Source organism: Idiotropiscis lumnitzeri, chromosome 3, assembly GCF_059441095.1.
Source record: "Idiotropiscis lumnitzeri isolate Australia: NSW breed Sydney's pygmy pipehorse chromosome 3, RoL_Ilum_1.0, whole genome shotgun sequence".
NCBI lineage: Eukaryota > Metazoa > Chordata > Actinopteri > Syngnathiformes > Syngnathidae > Idiotropiscis > Idiotropiscis lumnitzeri.
In genome coordinates, this window is record NC_142393.1 from 8307005 (window position 1) to 8326833 (window position 19829).

General features: G+C 44.6%; 1 protein-coding gene across 2 annotated transcripts; it reads right to left on the reverse strand.

Annotated features, from left to right (window-relative positions):
* Nucleotides 1-74: 74 nt before the first annotated feature.
* Nucleotides 75-16375, reverse strand: LOC148339737 (uncharacterized). 2 transcript variants are annotated; one of them, XM_088290030.1, is made up of 54 exons: nucleotides 16102-16375; nucleotides 14468-14674; nucleotides 13755-13771; nucleotides 13608-13640; nucleotides 13009-13041; nucleotides 12837-12890; nucleotides 12560-12652; nucleotides 12297-12374; nucleotides 11903-11947; nucleotides 11744-11797; nucleotides 11504-11557; nucleotides 11316-11369; nucleotides 11165-11218; nucleotides 11000-11053; nucleotides 10863-10907; nucleotides 10716-10769; nucleotides 10591-10635; nucleotides 10428-10481; nucleotides 10222-10320; nucleotides 10109-10153; nucleotides 9921-10019; nucleotides 9786-9839; nucleotides 9583-9690; nucleotides 9420-9473; nucleotides 9232-9330; nucleotides 9069-9122; nucleotides 8598-8696; nucleotides 8436-8489; nucleotides 8259-8312; nucleotides 8025-8078; nucleotides 7629-7682; nucleotides 7304-7348; nucleotides 6996-7094; nucleotides 6655-6762; nucleotides 6522-6575; nucleotides 6375-6428; nucleotides 6196-6249; nucleotides 6001-6054; nucleotides 5813-5920; nucleotides 5658-5711; nucleotides 5008-5061; nucleotides 4764-4925; nucleotides 4576-4683; nucleotides 4217-4324; nucleotides 4053-4106; nucleotides 3834-3941; nucleotides 3674-3727; nucleotides 3470-3577; nucleotides 3340-3393; nucleotides 2720-2827; nucleotides 2352-2640; nucleotides 1841-2028; nucleotides 1515-1757; nucleotides 75-1431 (listed from the first exon to the last, which is right to left on the reverse strand). In XM_088290030.1, exons 1-54 carry the CDS (start codon nucleotides 16193-16195, stop codon nucleotides 1285-1287), a joined length of 4464 nt encoding a protein of 1487 aa, XP_088146156.1. In that variant the 5' UTR covers nucleotides 16196-16375; the 3' UTR covers nucleotides 75-1284. The 2 variants fall into 2 exon arrangements, with proteins under 2 accessions (XP_088146156.1, XP_088146157.1); XM_088290031.1 differs by lacking the exon at nucleotides 14468-14674.
* Between the last annotated feature and the right edge of the window lie 3454 nt (nucleotides 16376-19829).

The window sequence follows — 19829 nt, forward strand, 5'->3', positions numbered from 1 at the left end:
ACTCAAAGCAAAATCAACTTCTTCATTCTGTTTTCCTTTTATTTCCAATTTACATCAATGAGAAGTGTAACAAAATAAAAACAAAATGGATCATAATAAACTTAATTTAAAAAATGTACACACCCTCACGCACACAGAGGCGTCCCACCCTGGTTGTTATTGAGCGACTTGGTTCGGCTTTGGTGTGTGTGTGTGGACTTCAGTAGAGGTCTTGAAGTGTCCCCGGTCTCCACCTGTCTTACCCGACGGCACCCCTTCTGCAGGGTGGAGTGTGAGTGTGGTGTGAGGCTAGTGGGGTCGAGGGGCTTTTGGTACAGACTATTACAGAACTCATAGCACCTTTCTGAAGAGAGAGCCACGCGAAGCAAAGCGAGCCATTCGGATTTGCCTGATAGTCGACGTGTTTGCTGTCTTCTACATTTTCACTTTGTTTTTCAGCGTGAGGTAGCTTCAAACCATCTGGATGACTACAAGAAATGACAAAATTGCTTTGGATTTTTACAAAGCAGATTTTTGGATGAGAGCAAAGGAAGTCTCCCTTCTCTGATGGGGCAGTGAAGGGGTACAGGACCTTTGGTACACACACCCCAAAAGTAACCTCACTTTCCAAAAAGTGTTGGTGTGCATATAAACACATGTACACACACATATGTGGAAATACACATTAAAACCATCTGGTTGCTTATAAACACCGACCTTTACAACAATAGAACCAAGGCTTTATAATACACAGTAAAGGTTTTGCTCCTGCTCACGATGGACAGGCGTGGAGTACCTGGATTTTCAGAATATTTTATTGGTCTACACGGATTCAAAATGCCATAATAGTGTGACAGGAGGGAACAGGGAGGGAGGTGGAGTAGGACTGGTACAGAGGTTGTGCGGCTGGTCTGTAGTGGAAAGGGGCTTGTGTCGTACTTACAAAGTGAACCCCTCCAGTCCTACCTCATCTCTGCCCGTTCAAGTGAGACAATAAATAAGTGACATCAAGTCATGTTTCAGTTCTCCACAACTTTTTGCTCAGTCCCTCTTCCTCCGGACTCATACCCGTCAACAGTGGGCCATGGGAAACATGACTGGATCTCAGGAAGCGTGTTGACAGAGATGTACACTTATTGCCGATGCCCTTCAGTGCTAGCATCCGACTTGGAGAGCACTTCGTTGTGAGATCAATTTTCTTTTAGAATTCCAGTCTTTATTGTGGAATTGTGTGTAGTGTTTCATGGTTGAGTTTATTTCGTTCCTGTTATTCTGGGGAGGGGGGGTCACGGTGATAATTCCACTTTACAAGAAGCAGACTGGGCCTACATCCACGCCAAACTCCTGATCCGCTCCTCCGATATCCATAGGAGCAATGTCCACGATGGGCAGACGGGAGGTTTTCTGTGTTTTGTACTCAAAGACAGTTTTGCCCCACCGGCCTGTGTGTTTCTGTCAGTGGAAACGAAAGAAATGTCTCAGTTTCTCTCTCACTTATCCTTCATGGAAAATTGCTTTCAAGCATCTGCACTCACCTTGCAGCCATCCTCCAAAACGCTGTATGTGAAGCGGCTGTTGCCCTCTGCACGGACTTCCACATCGTTGGAGCCCTGCAGCAGCAAAGCCTTCTTCAGGTTGCCTGTGGCCTGATCCATGTAGGCAATGCTGTTCTTGCAGTGGTACGTGAGGTTCTGGGATGCCTCATTGGAAAGAAGCCTCAAGAAGGTCAGCTGAACGCTGGCGGCGTTGGCAGCAGGACCATCCTGAGCGTAGCTGAACTGTAACCAAATGAGTCGGGGGGGGATTGATTAGCTATTTTTAAGAAATACCTGAATCATCATCGCCTTACAAGTGCACTCACGTGGAATCCTCCATTCATGGTCTCTCCAAACCAGATGTGCTTGCGATCCTTACTCTTGCTTGTCCACCAGGACTTCTTTGGTACACTGGCAATAGATGGGTAGACACAGGTCTCGCCAGTCTCCATGTTGCAGAAGACCTTGATGGCATCAGCTGTGCTTCCAATGTTGGGGTCGACCCAGTAGTCACCTTTAGATATGGGAAAAAAGTTGGGCGGGTTAATACACAGATGCCATTGTTACTCCTTCATCCGATCAATCTATCTTTGTTTCACTTATTGACTTCACATTGGGGCTAAGAATGGATCCCTGTGGCACTCCAACATGTTATAGCTGTGTATCTCCTTAAGTAGATACTGTACTTCAGCAAAAGGTGCGGCCTAAATCTTGAGTCTTCACAAATTAGCTTGCCTTTATGGCTGATTAGACTAGCAATGTACGGGAATTGGGAAATTATCTGTTTTTTTTTTAATAGTAATATATTTATTCTTCTACCAAATGAAATGTACTTACCACTCTTCCACTCAGGGTGGCACAGTTTGAGATCTCTGCAGGAGCGAGCGGGATTCTTCTGGGAGCCGTCAGGGCTGCGCAGGTTCTCAATCTGGTTGTTGAGCGACTTGAGTGTGGAATCGACCTCAACGTCGTGTTGTCTCAGGGAACTGGAGGCCTCATCAGCTCTCATGTACCTCAGTGGATCGGGAGACTTCTCAGTCTGACCCAAACCAGCGAAGGCAGACATGTCAATGCCAGGGCCTGGGGGCCCAGGAGGACCAGGGGGTCCAGCGTTTCCTGGAGGACCCTAATGCACAAACAAACAGCAGATGGTCAAGATGAGAAAATACAACACATGAAATGAAATTGAGTTCTGTTTTACATACAGGTGGGCCACTTTCTCCAGAGCGTCCACGAGGTCCAATTGGTCCAATGGGGCCAGGTTGTCCGTTAGATCCGTCTTTGCCTGCGGGTCCAGTAGGTCCCGGTGGTCCCTATACAAACAGTATGTGTTTCGTCAAATGCAATACGTGGTGACCCCAATGTAATTCCTAAACTTTGCATATTAAACCTAAAATTTCCTTGGCTCAATGACGACACCCAAAAGTCTGGTGAAGTATTTAAAATATACTTTCAGTTTCCCTCTGCTACTCCAATAACCTCCACACCACTTGTCCTACTATGCATGAAGATAACCTATGTGGTGACATTTTCCTTCATTCCTCTTATCGTAACCTCTCTGCTTATCTAATCTACAAAAGGCATTACAACCAATTCTGAGCTCAGCAGGAGTGGTTCCCCTGTCCGTCAGCCTCTTTTCCTCACACAGAGTAATTACAAAATGTCTCCTCCGCTCATCTTATCACGTTGGTGGGTAATTAAGGCCCTCGCACTTGGCAGTCTCCATCTTTGCCCAATGATTGGGGAGTTGCACAGAGACCACCCTGTGACCCCCATTACCATTAAAAATCATTTGCACATGATGGAAAATGTCTCTTTTTCTCACCTTAGCTCCGTTTGGTCCTACAGGCCCAGAAGAGCCAGAATCTCCAGCGGGACCCTGTTTGAACAAATAAAAACAGATTAGGCAAGAAAAAGAAGGCAAATAAAAAATGATTAATGAGTGAGTTGCTTACAGGAGGCCCAGGAAGACCCTGCAAACCAGTGAATCCACGGTGACCCTTCTGTCCTCTCTCGCCGGCCTCACCACTCTCTCCCTTATCTCCACGTGGTCCTTGGGGTCCCTAGATTACAGGAGTGATGTCTCAAAATTCAGAACTTCAGGTAGTATGCAAGTAAGATAATTAACTGTGAAGTTGATTTTAATTTTTGACACTCACAGCCATTCCTCGTGCACCAGCGAGTCCAGGAGGTCCTGCAGGTCCTTGTGCACCCTGAAGCAAATTTTCACATTCAACCTTGTGCATTTCTCCTTTGCTTATATCCAATTAGAGTTCCCACACTGGTCTTTTAGAAGTCTCAATTTTGTGTGTTACTCACAGCCTCTCCTCTGTCTCCCTGCTTGCCGAGTGGTCCGACAGGGCCAGGGGAACCAGGAGCACCAGGAGCCCCAGGAGCACCAGCAGGACCAGCGTTACCACGCTCTCCCTGTCGGAAATAAAACTCACTGACTTAGTTGTTCACATTACGTTTATCTATTTTTCTATTCTCTGTTTTTTTTTATGTCAGATTGAGAGAATTTGGACTATTTTCTCTCACCTTGATTCCAACAGATCCATCTCTTCCAGGTGGTCCATCTGATCCAGGTGTACCCTGAAACACAGACCGATATATTGAATAAATAATTACCATGCTCAATGCGTGATTACTATGGTCTTAGTTTATGTGATTGCTGTCTGACTGCCTGTGTAGCCCGGGTTCACCTCTCTTCCAGTCTCTCCAGCAGGTCCAGTAAGTCCAGGGGGTCCTACAGGTCCAGGAGGTCCACGGTCACCACCAGAGCCCGGAGATCCTTGTTTACCAGGCTCACCCTTGAAACAAAGTGGATATTCATTTTGTAGGTAATGTTCTTATTAGTTGTCCCATCAGTGTCCCTGAATCATGGTCTCTTTTTTTAAGACTTCAGAATATTCTGAAAGTGAATTATACAATATCTCAAATGCAAATTAAAAGGAAAAAGTATTAAGGCCTTTATTATACGTAATATTTGCAGAGGTTACAAAATTACGATGGATGTTGAATAATTTTGAGCAGAATAGTCTAGAAGCAATCAAGAACTTACAGAAGGTCCAGGAAGACCAGGGAAGCCTCTCTCACCACGCTGTCCAGGCAAACCAACAATACCTCGAGATCCAGCCAAACCCTGAGGCCCAGATGGTCCATCAGCACCCTGCAAAGACAGAAAAGATTGGATTCCAGTCCAGATCTTCTGTCACTAAGAAACTGAATCAGTCCGAAAGGGTGACCCACAGGAGGTCCATCTTCTCCGGGTTCTCCCTTTTCTCCTTGTGCACCAGCAGTTCCTCGAAGACCAGCATCTCCTTGTCTTCCTGGGGGACCTCCATCACCACGAGCGCCCTTTGGTCCATCTTTGCCAGCGGGACCAGCAGGTCCAACAGAACCAGGATTACCCTGTGATAGAAAAAACATCATTGATCGATAGTGGTCAGAAACAGAACCTTTCAAATAATCATTTTGAAATAAATTTACTTACATTAGGGCCAGGAGATCCAACTCTACCAGCGGCACCAGGGAAACCAGTCGCACCCTGTCAAAGACAGTCGGCGTTCAGCATCACCAAACTCAGCCAAAACATCAGGTCAACAAATGTAAAGAGTGAAACATATTCTCCATGGTGGAAGCAGAACTGACTCTCTCAAGAAGTTCTGCAGACGGTTTGATGTATGCTGATGTCATATTTAAGAATGAAATACAATGACATCCACCACACATATTAGCCGGGCGCAGAATCTCTCTCTGTCTGCGCCTGGATCAAATCCAGCAAAATTGCATTACTCCCCCTGCGCCACAACTTAGACCTGATTTCACCTGATATAAAATCTCGTGTACTTTTTGTGATCAAACTGTCAGGTGCACAGGGGATGTGTAAAGGAAATCGGTTCAACAAAATTTGGTTTGCCAAATTTCCAAAGATGGTAGACTAGACTTGCTCCAGCATGAAAATGAAGAGGTGCCGGTTTTTGTGTCGAGCTCACTTGTGCCTCTACAAAAATAGGGGCCTATGAATTTAAACAGTAGGCACACCAGTCACCATGTGACTTGAGTTAATATTTAACACATATTTAAAAAAAAAAGATGATTCTGTTCATCCTGTCCCTCTAAAATTTAATTTATGCAACTTACAGGAGCTCCCTGAGCACCACGTGCTCCTTTAGGTCCAGAAACACCAGTTGGGCCCTGACAAAGACAAACAACAATCATAAATATTTCCACTTCATAAATTTTGATTTACCTTCTGTTGAATCGGCTTTAAATTGGGGCTAATTTTAAGTACTCACCACAGGTCCGGGTGCTCCTGATGGTCCTTGAGGTCCGGAAGCACCAGCCTCTCCTTTCTGTCCACTCTCACCAAGCTCTCCCTTGACTCCAGGCTGACCATCTGCACCCTGGATGTCGCACAAGGCAGCGACATTGGTATACTTGGTAAAGAGGAAGACTCACGTTCCATTAGGTCACATGTACTTACAGGAGGTCCAGCAAAGCCAGCAGGTCCAGGAGGACCCGCCTCACCGCGGTCACCCTGCAGGAGGTTGGAAGATACTCAATCAGGGCATGCTTTATTGTAACAGATATGTACTCGGAAGCCAAACTATCAAGCTCGCTGATCAATATGACTAATGAATGACGATGACAAACATGTCCTAATGTGTTGTATACTTACAGGAGCACCACGAACGCCAGGAGCACCAGAAGGTCCTGCAGGGCCATTCTCACCCTGGATAGAAGAGAAACAGTCAAACCGATCATGATAACATACAAGGTAAACGGTAAATTATACAAACGGTTTAATTTCAAGGGGGCAGTGCTTTAGAAATTCCCAAGTGGCACTCTTATGCTTACCTTGGCACCGTTGGGTCCAGCAGGGCCAGGAGGCCCAATGGGGCCAGTCAAACCCTGAGGCAGGAGGGAAGGGATTATAGTTATTCATGTTGATTAATGTTTCCCACCAGGGATGAAAAAAAATAATGAGCACAACATTGGACTCACTCTAGAACCATCCTTTCCCGGAGCACCTTCAGGTCCCTTTGCTCCATTATCACCCTGTTGGACAAACAGATTAATGATATATGTTATGATAAATATCAAAGGCTTCTTGAACAAGAAGCAATCTGCCACGCACTCTGTCTCCTTTGGCTCCTGGGATGCCACCGGCACCTCTCTCTCCAGGCATACCCTGCAAGCCAGGGGGTCCTTGGGGTCCAGCTGCTCCCGCAGGTCCAATGGCTCCCTAAACGAGCATTAGGTCACTTGTCAGTGCAGTTGTGCAATGGCTAAAGTGATAAAATGTAAAACCAATTTGTCATCTGTCATTGTTTTCTAAGTTGGGACGGGGCATATCTTGATAGGTTTCCAAATGAATTTTTCAACAGCACAAGATGAGCGGCTTGGTGATGAAGTGTAGGTGGTACAGACGACAATTGGGTTGCACTGGAGATGAAAATGTTCTACTTCCTTACTGACCTTGGGTCCATCACTTCCAGGTGTTCCGGGAAGTCCACGAGGTCCCTGCAGACCCTGAGGACCAGCACCACCCCTCTCACCAGGGAAACCACGTTCACCCTGTTTGGAAAACAGGTACACAGAATTAACAGGAGCAACACAATATCATGTGACAAATGTAAAATGAAGAGGTCAAGGTGTCTAAACTGTGCCTATAACAAATATTTTTGCAGCACTACATTAACATGGAATATTTCTCTATTTATGTTCTCCTATAGAGTTTCTCCTATAGTTCTCTCCAAAAACAGAAAAAGAACATTAAAACTTACTCTGGGTCCAACAGCACCAGGAGCTCCACCCTCTCCAGGAACACCCTGTCGAGAGAAACCAAGTTAATTCCTATTTGAGGATTTTTTTTAAATAGGATTCTCTGTCACTCTTAACATCTATAACTGCTGTTGTTTAAAAACAGACAAACAAATTAACCCATAAAACTAGAACAGAGAAGGAGCACACCAAGCAGATTTTTTGTCTTTTAACTGGCTTAACTATTTCAACGGTAGCTCCTCACTTTGACGACACCATCACACTTTGACATAATTCAATTTCAACCAAACATGAAGTCTGGAAATGCTTGGCTGAAAAACTATTTACCTGGTCGCCGGATTTTCCAGCCTCTCCAGGGGAACCAGTTGGTCCAGGCAGACCCTGTTTGACGAAAAAAAGTTGATTATTTTTATACAAATAAATAGAGTGCACGTCTATGGAAAAGTGCAAATAAACATGTATTCATTGGGGAGTGAGGACTTTTCAAAAACTAAAGTTGGTGCATTTGTCCTGGATTGACAGGTCCTTTATGTGCTCTACTCCTGTACTTGCTTTCTGGGATCACACTGAGGTGTTGCATCTAGATCTCAATCAGTATTTCCCGAATAACTCAACCCTATGTCTGCAGAATTAGAATAAGAATCAGCATTAAATTCTGAACAGGGAGGGACATTTATTGTGTGGGTCCTCAATATAATTGCGGGGTTTCATCAGGGAACTTACCTGGAAGCCAGAAGGTCCAGGCTGACCTTGCTCTCCTCTCTCTCCAGCAGGTCCCTGAGATAGAAACGGGGGGGAGGATTGAAGTTAGTTTAGAAGTCATTGAAATCAAATATTTTGAATAAATTAAAGTCCTTGTGCTAATTCACCATTTTGTAGTTTTTATTTTTTAATTATTCTTATTCAAATCTGTAAAGATATACAGTCTAATATATTAGTACAAAATGAAACACTTACGGCGGGGCCAGGTGGTCCAGCAGATCCAGTCTCGCCATCTTTTCCAGGCAGGCCCTGTTCAAAGAGGAACACTTCAGTTTTAGCATTTTGGTAATTTAATGTAAGTTCTTAAACCCATCAGAGGGTGTTCAGAGTAGGTAGCATATTATACATTATCAATAGAGAAAGAACACTTACTCTCAGACCAGTGCGACCCAAAAGACCTTTCTCTCCAGGCTTTCCAGGCTCACCCTGTTGAATACAAATTACTCAGTCAACTATTAAAACACTCTTATGGATGAAGTATTTAAAAAAAAAAAAATAAATGGGATATTTCTTTTTCTATCATGACCAACTTACATTGGCTCCTTTTGGTCCAGGGAATCCCATCACTCCTGGCTGTCCACGGGCTCCCTGAGGACCAGGAGGGCCGGGGCGACCGTCCTCACCAGCGGCACCCTGTCATGATCGAATACACAAATTAATATTGAGAGACAGATTTCGCTGCAGAGGTAAAGAGAGAACTTGACCTGGTTCACACTTGTATTGTATGTAGTGAATATTCAGTATCAGTAGACTAATAGCATGAAAGCCTGAGTCATTTATATCTGTCACAATAAAATACCTAAAAAAAATGTCTTTCTTTATCTTCTTGTTCTTGTTTGTTCTTTTTTTTCCGAAAACTACTATGCTATTATGACAACGATAATTAGCTAACAACAGCTTGAGAGGTGATCTGGCTGATCCATCGTTTTTTCATTTTATTTATTCATTATACTGATTAAAATCCCTCAAGGAGAAATTCCACTTTCTATGAACAACAGTACTCACAGAAGGCCCAACTTTGCCCTGAGGACCAGTATCTCCAGGACGGCCAGTAAGACCCTGCAAAAGGCAAAACATTTTATTCAGAGAATTTCAGACCATTTCAGATGTGAAAAAGTGGCTTTTTTTGCCCAATGGATTTTTATTAATGACGTGAGCCAACACTCACTCTTGCTCCGGGAAGACCAGATTCTCCTGTGCGTCCGGGGTCCCCTGTAGCACCTTTAGGCCCAGCAGCTCCAGGAACACCTCGATCACCTGGAGCACCCTGAAGGACACCAAGAGTCAAAAGTCACTTTCAGTTCATTACAACCGTCATCTTTTCAGTCTGCTAATGTAGTTAAACACAGGACCCACCTTAGCGCCAGCAAGACCATCTTGACCTGGGAAACCACGGTTGCCAGGAGCTCCCTGCAAGGATAAGCGGCAAAAAGCATCATCTGAATCAGGTCATCACTACAGCTGGTTGATTATGTTGCCTTTTTAAAAATCCGTGTTGTTAAATTGACGGAATCCATACTCTCTCTCCAGGAGGTCCAAGTGGTCCAGCAGCTCCTGGCTCTCCTCTGGCGCCTCGCTTTCCTTCCTCACCAGATGGCCCGGGTGCACCTTGGGGACCAGCGGGGCCCTGGAAGCATCAGGTTTGATCAGTATAGCAACACTATATTTTAAATCAAAATGATCCTTCAAAGTTTTGTAAAATTTAAATCCAAAACCACTTACAAACTCTCCCTTGGGTCCAGCTTCACCTTTGAATCCAGGAAGACCAGGGTCACCCTAAACCAGACAAAAGAAGGAAAAAGATGAGTATTTGCCATCAACTTCCAAAGCGTTACAAATCACTTTCAAGTGACTCACAGACTGTCCTTTGGGTCCGAGGGGGCCTGTTGCTCCCTGTGGTCCAGGTGGGCCACGGGGTCCAGGGAAGCCAGGGGCACCAGCAATACCAGGACCTCCCTTGAAAGTTAAAAAAAAAAAAAAAAAGTCAAAATTGAGTCAAGCACACTTGCTACCCAATGTTATCAAAATGAGGAGAGTGGACTTACAGCAGATCCTTTGGCTCCAGGAATACCATCAGTTCCGGGGTTACCCTGTTACACAGTGACAACTTATCACAACCAGATCGCGAGGACAGTTAGAGGTGATAATATTTACAAACCGATGCTCCGGCAGGTCCGGGAGATCCTGGGGTACCAGCCTCTCCACGAGGACCCTGTTGGCCTTCTGCTCCACGGGCTCCAGTCGGACCAGCTTCACCCTGGAAGGAAACGATCATAACATTAAAGTAAAGACATGATCAAGCTTTGTTTTATTTTTTTTTTGTTTTTTTTTTAAACAAAAGGTCTACTTGAGGTCTGTACACACCTTAGCTCCGGGGGATCCTGGGAAACCGGGAGCTCCAGCAGGACCAACAGGCCCCTGTAGACAGAAGGGCAACCTTCAGGTTAGTGCTGTGTAATCCGTATTACAAGTACTTAAAATCTGAAATGATTTCAATCTATTGAAATAAGATAACAATGTTACTCACAGGTGGACCAGCAGGACCAGGCAAGCCATCATTTCCACGGGCACCCTATGGAGTTGGGACAAGAATGTCAGGGCAGAGAAAAGGACATGATGCTTGAACAAAGTAAAGCAGAGATTCAAACTCACAGCAGCTCCGGCAGCACCGGTCCGTCCCCTCTCACCAGGCAGGCCACGGGGACCCTGAAATGAGAGAAAATCAAGTTGAGTTGCTCAGTACACAGACTTCAAAATGAAACGAAAAGCAATGAATGCGTCACTGTGAAGTGGACTCACCATGGGTCCAGGGGCACCATTCTCACCAGAAGCACCAGCCTCTCCCTATTTAAAGGAGACACAAGGGCATGAGATTTAAAAAAAAAATAAATGCAGGGAATAAAAGATGAATATTATTTTGCATGCGCTGCTCTCACCTTTGCTCCTGCAGCACCGTTCTCTCCTTTAGCTCCATCCAGACCAGGGTGACCCTACAGAGGACAGTGACAAGACTGCTCAGACCTCCGTGGGCAGTGGCACATTGCGTCATATTACCCCTTCAGTGAAGATATTTCTAATATCAAGGAGTGATGGGCTCTTACTCTGTGTCCTTTGATTCCAGGAAGGCCGGGAGTTCCAGGGAATCCACGAGCTCCCTGAGTAAAACACACACGAATAGAGAAGAAATGGAAATTAGATCCTTCTCCAGTTTCCTCGCATGACTTCACCAAGTAATTTTAATGAATCTCCAACCTGAGGTCCAGCTGGTCCACGCTCACCAGCTTTGCCAGGTTTGCCAGCCTCACCCTGCAGTGAAATAAGAAGTTGAAGGCTTACTATTGAATGTCAGCAACTGATAACTGACGGTAAATGGTGACGGACATGTTGTGTACTTGAAATGAATCCTGTCTCAAATATATTTGAAGAGAACATATCCTTACATCACTTCCTGGTTTGCCAGAAGGTCCAGGTGGTCCACGGGGTCCCATCGCTCCCTATTTTGAAGCAAATGGCCAGGAACTTTAAAACATGTCACTGCAAATGATGCAAAATTCAAGTACTTCTTTCGTATTGTTCATCAGCCGACCTACTGAAATAAGTTAAAGCGGTTAACATGAAATACTTGACACTATAAGATAATGTTGCTTATCTCATTTATTAAAGTAATTGTGAGTACTTACAGCTGGACCGGGCTCTCCAGCCTCTCCGGGGGCACCCTGGAAACCTTGTGGTCCCTGCAGGAACAATAACACATTTATTAACAGATATACTGGCTTACACTTTTTTTGTCAGTATAACAATATTGTACGCGTATTTTTTGCAACAGTAAATGCACTTACAGGAGCTCCACTTGGTCCAGGTGGACCTCGGGGACCCATTGGACCCTGAAAAGAGAATCATACAGTGGTTAATTAATTGCACAAACCCATTCATCATGTTATAAATGGATTTCTCAAGCACCATGTTTTGAGGATGACATCTACATTTAACAGTTAAATTAGCTGTAAATCGGAAAATATTGGAGTGACAATGAATCAATTTATGGCTGAAATTCGCCATTTATGTATAAAATTCAATTTAATAGACACCGACAAGAGTCTCTGTGTGAGGACGACTTTGACCGCAAGAGGGCAGCATTGCAAACATTTCATTGCGAACGTCATCTTGAAATTGGAATTGACTACTTCCTGGATACCGATCGAATATATTGTACAGAGGATACACAACACATACCATTGGTCCCTGCATCACTCCCATCTGAGCACCTCCAGCCTTCTCATCAAAGCCTGTCGCCATCTGTGCAGCAAAGTTCTGAAAAACACAAATGTTTGTTTCATACAAAATGTACACTGACTATGACTTTATTCCAAGAAATCTCTAACTGCTCCGAGCAAAACAAAAACACCTTTTGAAAAGACAGTTTCTAGCCTTATGCGCAGCAACAGGTCATGTGATAGAAATATCCGAACGTGTAAATATGCGATTTAATGACTCACCCCTCCAAGTCCAGGGGGGCCAGGTGGGCCCGCGGGTCCCGGGTTTCCGGGAATCCCAGGTTCGCCATCCCTTCCATGAGGTCCAGCATTTCCCTTGGAGAAAAAAGGCAACATTGTCCTTCAGTCACAAATTCCTGGTAGAATTGATTCCAATTGAGAAGACAAAGCTACAGTATGATAATGGCACGCCACCTATCTGAAGTGTATCAGTATTTTCATGATCATCCCTTTAAAAATATCATAACATTCTTTTTTTTTGTAATTTTCAGCCTCCTACCTTGTCTCCTTTTGCACCAGCTGGTCCACGTAATCCCTGGTCACCTGGGGGGCCCTGCAGGAGCAGAAAATGTTCACCTCAGCAGCATTCCAAGTGTGGCTAACACCTGCTCAGGCCACCAAGAAACAGCTTTTAACCGCCGACATGACGCCCAAAAGATGACGATATTTACCATCGGGCCTGCTGGTCCTCTCGGTCCGACAACCTGCAGGTGGAAAAGGCGCGTAGTTATGTCAAGAATGGTAAGCAGTCCTTCTTGTATCAAGATAACAACAACATGATGAAGATTTGCTTGGATGGACCAAGTTTGACCGAAAACATGACCTCTGCTTGAACTGACTTTGTTCACCTGCCGCGAGTGCGCATTTGCATGAGTGTGTGTGTGTGTGTGTCTGCACCCTGGCAATGAAGTTGCTGAGAGGATCTAAGAGGATTTGATGGGGTTCACTGTGTCCCAGGAATGTAGGATTTTGCTCATTTATAGAAAATCTAACAAGGCACCCACGTAGATAACTCTTAATGACCATAAGCCTCTTTAGGGGGGGATCATTTAACACTCCAGGACTAATGAAAAAGAGAGTAAAAAAATGATCATGCTGATGAATAATTGAAGGGAACAATGGGACATAAATGTGGGTCGTTTCTAAATGTTTAAGGGGTTGCAGGATCCTTTGTTAGTCCAAGTAAGAGAAACAATTGCTCTTTTCATGTGGTCTTATCAACGATGTTTTATCATTTCTACCACAACAGCTTCTAAAAGGATTTACTTACATCTGCAATATCGCCTGGTTCACCTTTCTGACCCTGGTTGATAAAAGACAATGTTAGCAAACTAAAACTCAGGTTGAGCGAAATCAGAACGCTTCATATTCAACCCGAATGTGTTGTTGCGGTAAAATAATTTTCCCAGTGTCTCACCCTTGCGCCGATCGTCTCTGTCGTCGACGGATGGGTGATGGGAAAGAAAGAAGAACACGTTTAAAAGCATTTCAAGACATTTTATGGACTTTTGATTCGACTGTAGAGTTTTAGGAGAGGAGAAATAATCAAATGAGATATGACGATGCTAGAGTGACCAAACACACAGGCCAAAAACCCATCTTGGTTAATGAAATGAGGGGAAGCAGAAGCAAGCATGCGATGATGACGATGATGACGATGAGGAGTGTCATTTAAGACAAAATATCAAAGCATTTCAAATTAGCTGGACTAGAAGAAATACTCCGAGGGAGCAATTAATGGTGGAGTTTCACTCCTTTAGGTCGAAAGATGCTAATCGATGGCATCACTTCACACCAGACTGTTTCAAGGCATTCAAGGCCTTCAGTCTCGGTCAGGTTCTTTTCGAACATTGGCCGAAGATCTCGTTTGTGTTTTTGAGATTTGTAGCCCAGTTTGACATCACACTCGAGGATTCATGCACTGCGGTGATTCCTGGTTTCCAAGTCCATTCGGACTGAGTTTGTCGATGAAAATCAGGCGAATTGTTTAAGGAGAGCTAAAAGATGACGTGAGTGGTGATCATGCAGCCATTTTTGGATCATGCAGCATTGCCCATGCGGTAGCGTTAGCCAGTGAGACAAGCAAACAGAGTAATTTATTTATGGCTACGTGAATAAATAAATTACAACCAATGGGCGCACTGGCATCAGCGGGGCACATGGGGCAGCACTCTCCAGACGGGATGATAGGGTTGGCACACTCCTTCATCTCCTCGCAGATTATCTCATCACACAGAACCGCTCCGCTGTCACACACACAGATTCGACACGGCTCCGGCTTCCACACATCTTTATCATTATACAGCTGGCCGTCCTGGATGCAGCCACCTGCTTCCCCTGTTGTGACCAGCAGGGGGGGGGGGGGGGGGGTTAGGTGGTTGTAGTTCCAGAAAAGGTTCGGAAAAGTTTAGGAATTTAGATTGTTTAGAAATTGTTTGTGGAAAGGAGGAAGCGGTAGCGGCAGGATCAGGGTAAGATGGCGGTTGTGTGGTTTGTAAGTCACAGACGTGGAGAATGGAGAGAAAGAAAAAGGTTTTGTAACAATTAAAAGCTTTGCGATATAAATATTCTTAAAACAATAAAACACCTGAAGTGATTCAATAATGTTTCTGCATTTGAATGAATGAGCGATGGTTGCTTCACTGGTGTCACCCGCAAAGACGCAATTTTGAAATATAACTCAGACTTTCAAAAGCTCCAAGCCGTCATATAAGAAGTTGCATTTAAAGTTGAGCTACTTCACATTTTTTACCGGCTCTACAATACTTGATGTGTTCGGGCCTCTGTTGCTCGTATGAATGAAAACTCTCTTTCAGGAACACTATGTCCAATTGACAAGCTGCTGCCTTAGGTAAACAGCTGCTCTCCAAAATGTCTCCATCTGGACCACATAGTGGCGTCAAGCAACAGCGCAAACATACCGGCACCTTAAGAAAGCCCAATTTGTTTGTCCGGCCCACTGCAAAATGCTGCTATTTGCTTTTTAGGAGTATTTGCGCACCAACTTTGCCATTGACTTCACATCTTAACGTCAGAGTGGAGAAAAATTCAACTTGCTCGAAATTGGCTCCTTTGTCGGTCGGCCTCCCGCTGTGTACTCACTCACTTAATAACCGCCATTGACTTCCTGCTACCCTTTGAGCCTGCTAGGCTGAGGTCACACATCGCCTGACCTTGTCACTTCGCATCACGTCAACAATGATTTTGCGCCAGCCAAACCTTGGGTGATGCCCAGACTGTCCAATTACATTCTGACTCATCCATCCTTGTTGTGACTTTTAAACCCAACAGGCAGGTGTCCCCTTCTGAGGAAAAAAAATCATCCAGACACCCGAACCTGCTGTAAAAAAATGCAGTGAGTCAAAGCCAGTGTTTCTAAACTTAGGGTCGGGGCCAGAACCGGTCCTGCTTTAATTTTGGGTCATTAGAGTACAACCTTCCGAGCAATTTTATTGATCGTCAAGAATTTCAAGGAATACATTTTAATAGCCGTTTTACATTTATAAGGATGTAGCCGTTCCACGATTTGGGTCTTGAGCTGAAGAATTTTGTTAAAAAAGTCGCTGGTCCGCCATCCCACACAGACACGCTTTGACATCCTCACCAAGTGTACGGAAGAAAGACCGGAATACTTGACCGGAAGAAAAAAAAAAATCACTGCAGACTTTCATAGTCTGGCAAATGATTGCGATGTTGGTCATGATATCATTTTTATCTGCAAAAACAGAGATTAAAATTAGAATAAAGAAAAGTTGACTACTTACGGTCCTCTTCTTGCTGACATCTGACCACAGCCAGTAAAACAAGTTGGGATGCTACAAGTAGCAGAACAGTCCTTGAATCCACAAAGCTGAACATGTCTAAATGTTAGACATGCAATAGCTCGGGTAAGAAGTGAAGGGATGGAGGAGACGTTCACTCAGTTCTGTGTTTAACGTGTGTTCCCAGAGACCGAAGGCACCATGCAGTCAAACCGTCCAAAGACTAAGTGGAATCCAACGCGGGGCCCCAGCTGGCACTCTGCACCCACCGCGTCAGGGCAAGCACCGCGGTTTTATGTCCACTGTGTCTTGTATGGATCTTCGTATATTCCAAAATGCCAGTCCGTCCCCCAGACCCCCTGTCGAGCTGAAACCTGAACCTCACATCCCTCCCTCAATTCAGCACCATCTACTCTCCCAGGGATTTTCCCCCCCTTTTTTTTTATTTTATTTTTTTTTTTAAATCAAGCCCTCCTTCTTCCCTTGACCCGTTTGGCCTGGCCAAGAGATGCACCTTCACTTTCTTTGGGACATCAGAATGCTGGCTTTTAGTGAAAAGTTCAAGTTCCAAGAAGAACAATTATACTTCAAAGTTATCTTAGCTTGTAATTTGGCAAGGCAAGACCTCTGATTTCACTTTTTTTGAGTCCAACCTCAACAGATTCTTTTCCAATTCCATACGGATTCACCGCTTTTTGTTTTCTCTTTTCCAAAAAAGTGACTTGTTGAAATCCATTTGTTTGACGCTAACTCGCTGACGTGCTACCTGAAACTAAATGTCAACGTCGGATGAAATATTGGGTTAAAAACGCTTGAAACTGCAGCTGAACCGTTGCTGTTGAAGGAAAATTCAAAGTTGAGGCGCCTCTGGCTCGATAACGCTTATGGGAACCGAGCACTGGGTCGGCAGGGTTGTTTGTTACGGTCTAGTCTGTGGATTACGGATTAAACTGTGGGTATTAGACAACTTTGATGTGTTCAACTGCTCAGTGCAGTGTGTTGTGTTCACAGTTACAGCACAACTTTCTCGGATTTTGCTGTGTTTGGACAGGGACAATTGACGGGAAGTTGTGATGAACGCTGAAACATTCTGTGGAACGCAATTATGAGGTTTGCCCTCATAATTAGTGCACATTTCGGCTCATTTGTTCGTTGTTTGATTGATTCCAAAAAAAACATTTTAATCAATCGTGTGCGCTCGACTGAATTTGGATTACCCACAGTACATTTATGCATGCAAGTTGCACGGTGATGAAATGCCCACGTGATGGTTATCATGAAGCTCTCCGTGAGGTTGGGCCAGGTGAGGACGCTTGAAAGCGGGTCTTTGTCAGGCAGAGAGTAATTCAAGGGTTGTGACCTTCTGGCGAGTCGCCGTCATTCCACATGGAGCAAAGAAAGATTTGGACCGGCCATCTTCACTCCAGTCAATCAGTTTTACCGGTTAGAAATTCACAACAACAATAAATGTGTTTTAGCAACACAACTAATGACTATGAGCGGCGCGACAGAAACATTTCAGGAGTTTAAACAACTGTTTCGCAGATGAATCAGTCATCATTGTCCTTTCAGCAACTGAAGGAGGAGAAGATTGACATGATCAGATTTTTAGCAGTGCCGTATAAAAAAATATTTATCGACCGAGCAGTAAGAACACACAGTAATACAAAAAAGAATGGAAGAAAAAGTGATCTTGGCGCTCCTTAACGCTAATCATGTGCTACCTAAAGAGTAAAAAATAGATTAATGCACCATTCCAATTTTTTCAAATTGAATTTCTCCACATCCTTTTTCTGTGCTGCTCCGACTGTACACTGCCTTCTGCCATCCCCCAGTATGCACAATAGGCCTCTGTGTGCACGGCGGCCCGCGGAATGCTGCGAGATGGCAAGGCGGTGGGATAGCTGCATGCTGAGGATGGGGGGTTGGTGGGTGAGGAAGCACGGTGGATGAAGAAGGGAGGGGGGCCTAGTTTGGAGGAAGGGGGAAGAGATGGCGGCGGTGGCTGAAGAGGTGGTGTTGGTGATGTGGTGGTGGGGCGAGGTTGGGGAGGGGCGGGCGGCAGATCTTTCTCCACTGTACAGCTACACACAGGCTCCAGGGGTCTACAGGGTGTCTAGGTTTCGGTATCGTGGCCGCCGAGAAATGAGGTGTTGCGGTTTGGTGCTATTGGCTGTGCACGATCATCGGCGTGGATCATTCTAAAAGTGACCAATGGATTATTATTGAAGGATTTTTTTTTTTGCTTGTTGATATGTATTTCTTATGTTTCATGTTTCTTGTCAAGGGACTACAAATATAAATTAGCTGTATGATAACCTCAGCGCATTTGCGCAAGGATTGTGATATACTTGTCCCTTTGAAAAATAAAATAAAATACAAAAATAGCCTGTAGGTGAAGTGCCATGTTAGGCTTTGGCTTTCTTTTTTTTCCTTTTCCGATTGTCTGCTTTGGTTAATTGGTGGGCGGAGTCCCCTAGCTGCACCTGCCGGCAATCAGCTAGCTGCACCTGTTGGTATTTTTGGCCTTTGTTGGTATTTAGATACAGCTGCAGTTTGGTTATGCTTGTGAGATTTCATTCCATGGGTATTTAAGCTTTGTTTTTTTATGAAATATTCCTGTAATGTTGTATTAGCTTCCTTCAGACAAAGCGTCCAGAAGTGTTCGTTTGTGTCAAACTACTCCTGTGATTTGGTGTTTTCTGTATTGGTCTAAGCTGATTGTTACAGAGGGTTTTCCGGTGACGTCACTGGATACGGCCGAGGCTACCATGCTGGATAACGCCTTGGCATTATTTTGTTGCATTGCTTAAAGGGGAAGTCACCCCCCCCCAAAAAAAAAAGTCTTTGCAATAAAATATATTGTGCGCCTTCACTGGACTAAACATGGCATTCTGATTAATATTGCGTCTTTATGAATCTCAGGGGGCGGCCATTTCATTGCATTCAATGCACATACCGTATGCTAATGACGCATTTTTTTTTCAGGTAGGAGAGATAATGAAGAGACGGAGTCCTCAATCCTGTTCTGCTGTCCTGCCTGTTTTCCATCTCTCCCTGCTGCAACACACCTGATTCAAATGATCTGATAATCAGCAAGATCTGCAGAAGCTATCGAAGAAGCTAACAGGCAGGACACCGGCCCTCGAGGAACAGGATTGAAGACCCCTGTTGGGGAGTGTTAGAAAGCTGAGATGGTTGTAAAAATAGTCGGTTGGTCGGGAACTTAATAGGCCCGTCCCTCGTCTCTACCGCTTATCCTGTTTGGGATTTTTAGAAAGCTGAAGATGACCCCATCTGATTTGGCAGATTACACCCTTCACCTTGTGTCAATCAATTACATTTACATGTACTGCTCAGTCACAGAGCAGGACTGGATCACGTGCTGACCACACAAAAGTCAGCCTTGAGTACCACTACGTTATCAATGACCGCTGCGTACTAGCTAAGTCAGAAGATAATTGAAGGTTAAAATATGACGCAACGGTACATATAATACAAACTGTCCACGTAGTATAATGTGGCCAAATGGCGTACGTAGTGCAACACTGATTGTTATACGCTGTATTGTGCTAACAAGGCTTGTCTAATCCAACAGCTAAATGCCCAACGTTGACTCCGGCCACGAAAGCAACTCTTCACCCAGTCCTCACTTTCCTGAGCCTGAATCAAAGCCTCAAGCCCGGTATGCTCCTTTTCCTGTGTGAGGTGTAGGGGGAAGAGGTTAAGTT

Coding starts and splice junctions, on each gene's coding strand:
- LOC148339737 (XM_088290030.1), bottom strand. CDS start 16,195: ATGTTCAGCTTTGTGGATTCAAGGACTGTTCTGCTACTTGTAGCATCC. Junction 4,926..5,007: donor TTGGATCTCCTGGCCCTAAT/GTAAGTAAATTT, acceptor TTTCTATCACAG/GGTAATCCTGGTTCTGTTGG. Junction 1,432..1,514: donor TTTTGGAGGATGGCTGCAAG/GTGAGTGCAGAT, acceptor TTCCACTGACAG/AAACACACAGGCCGGTGGGG.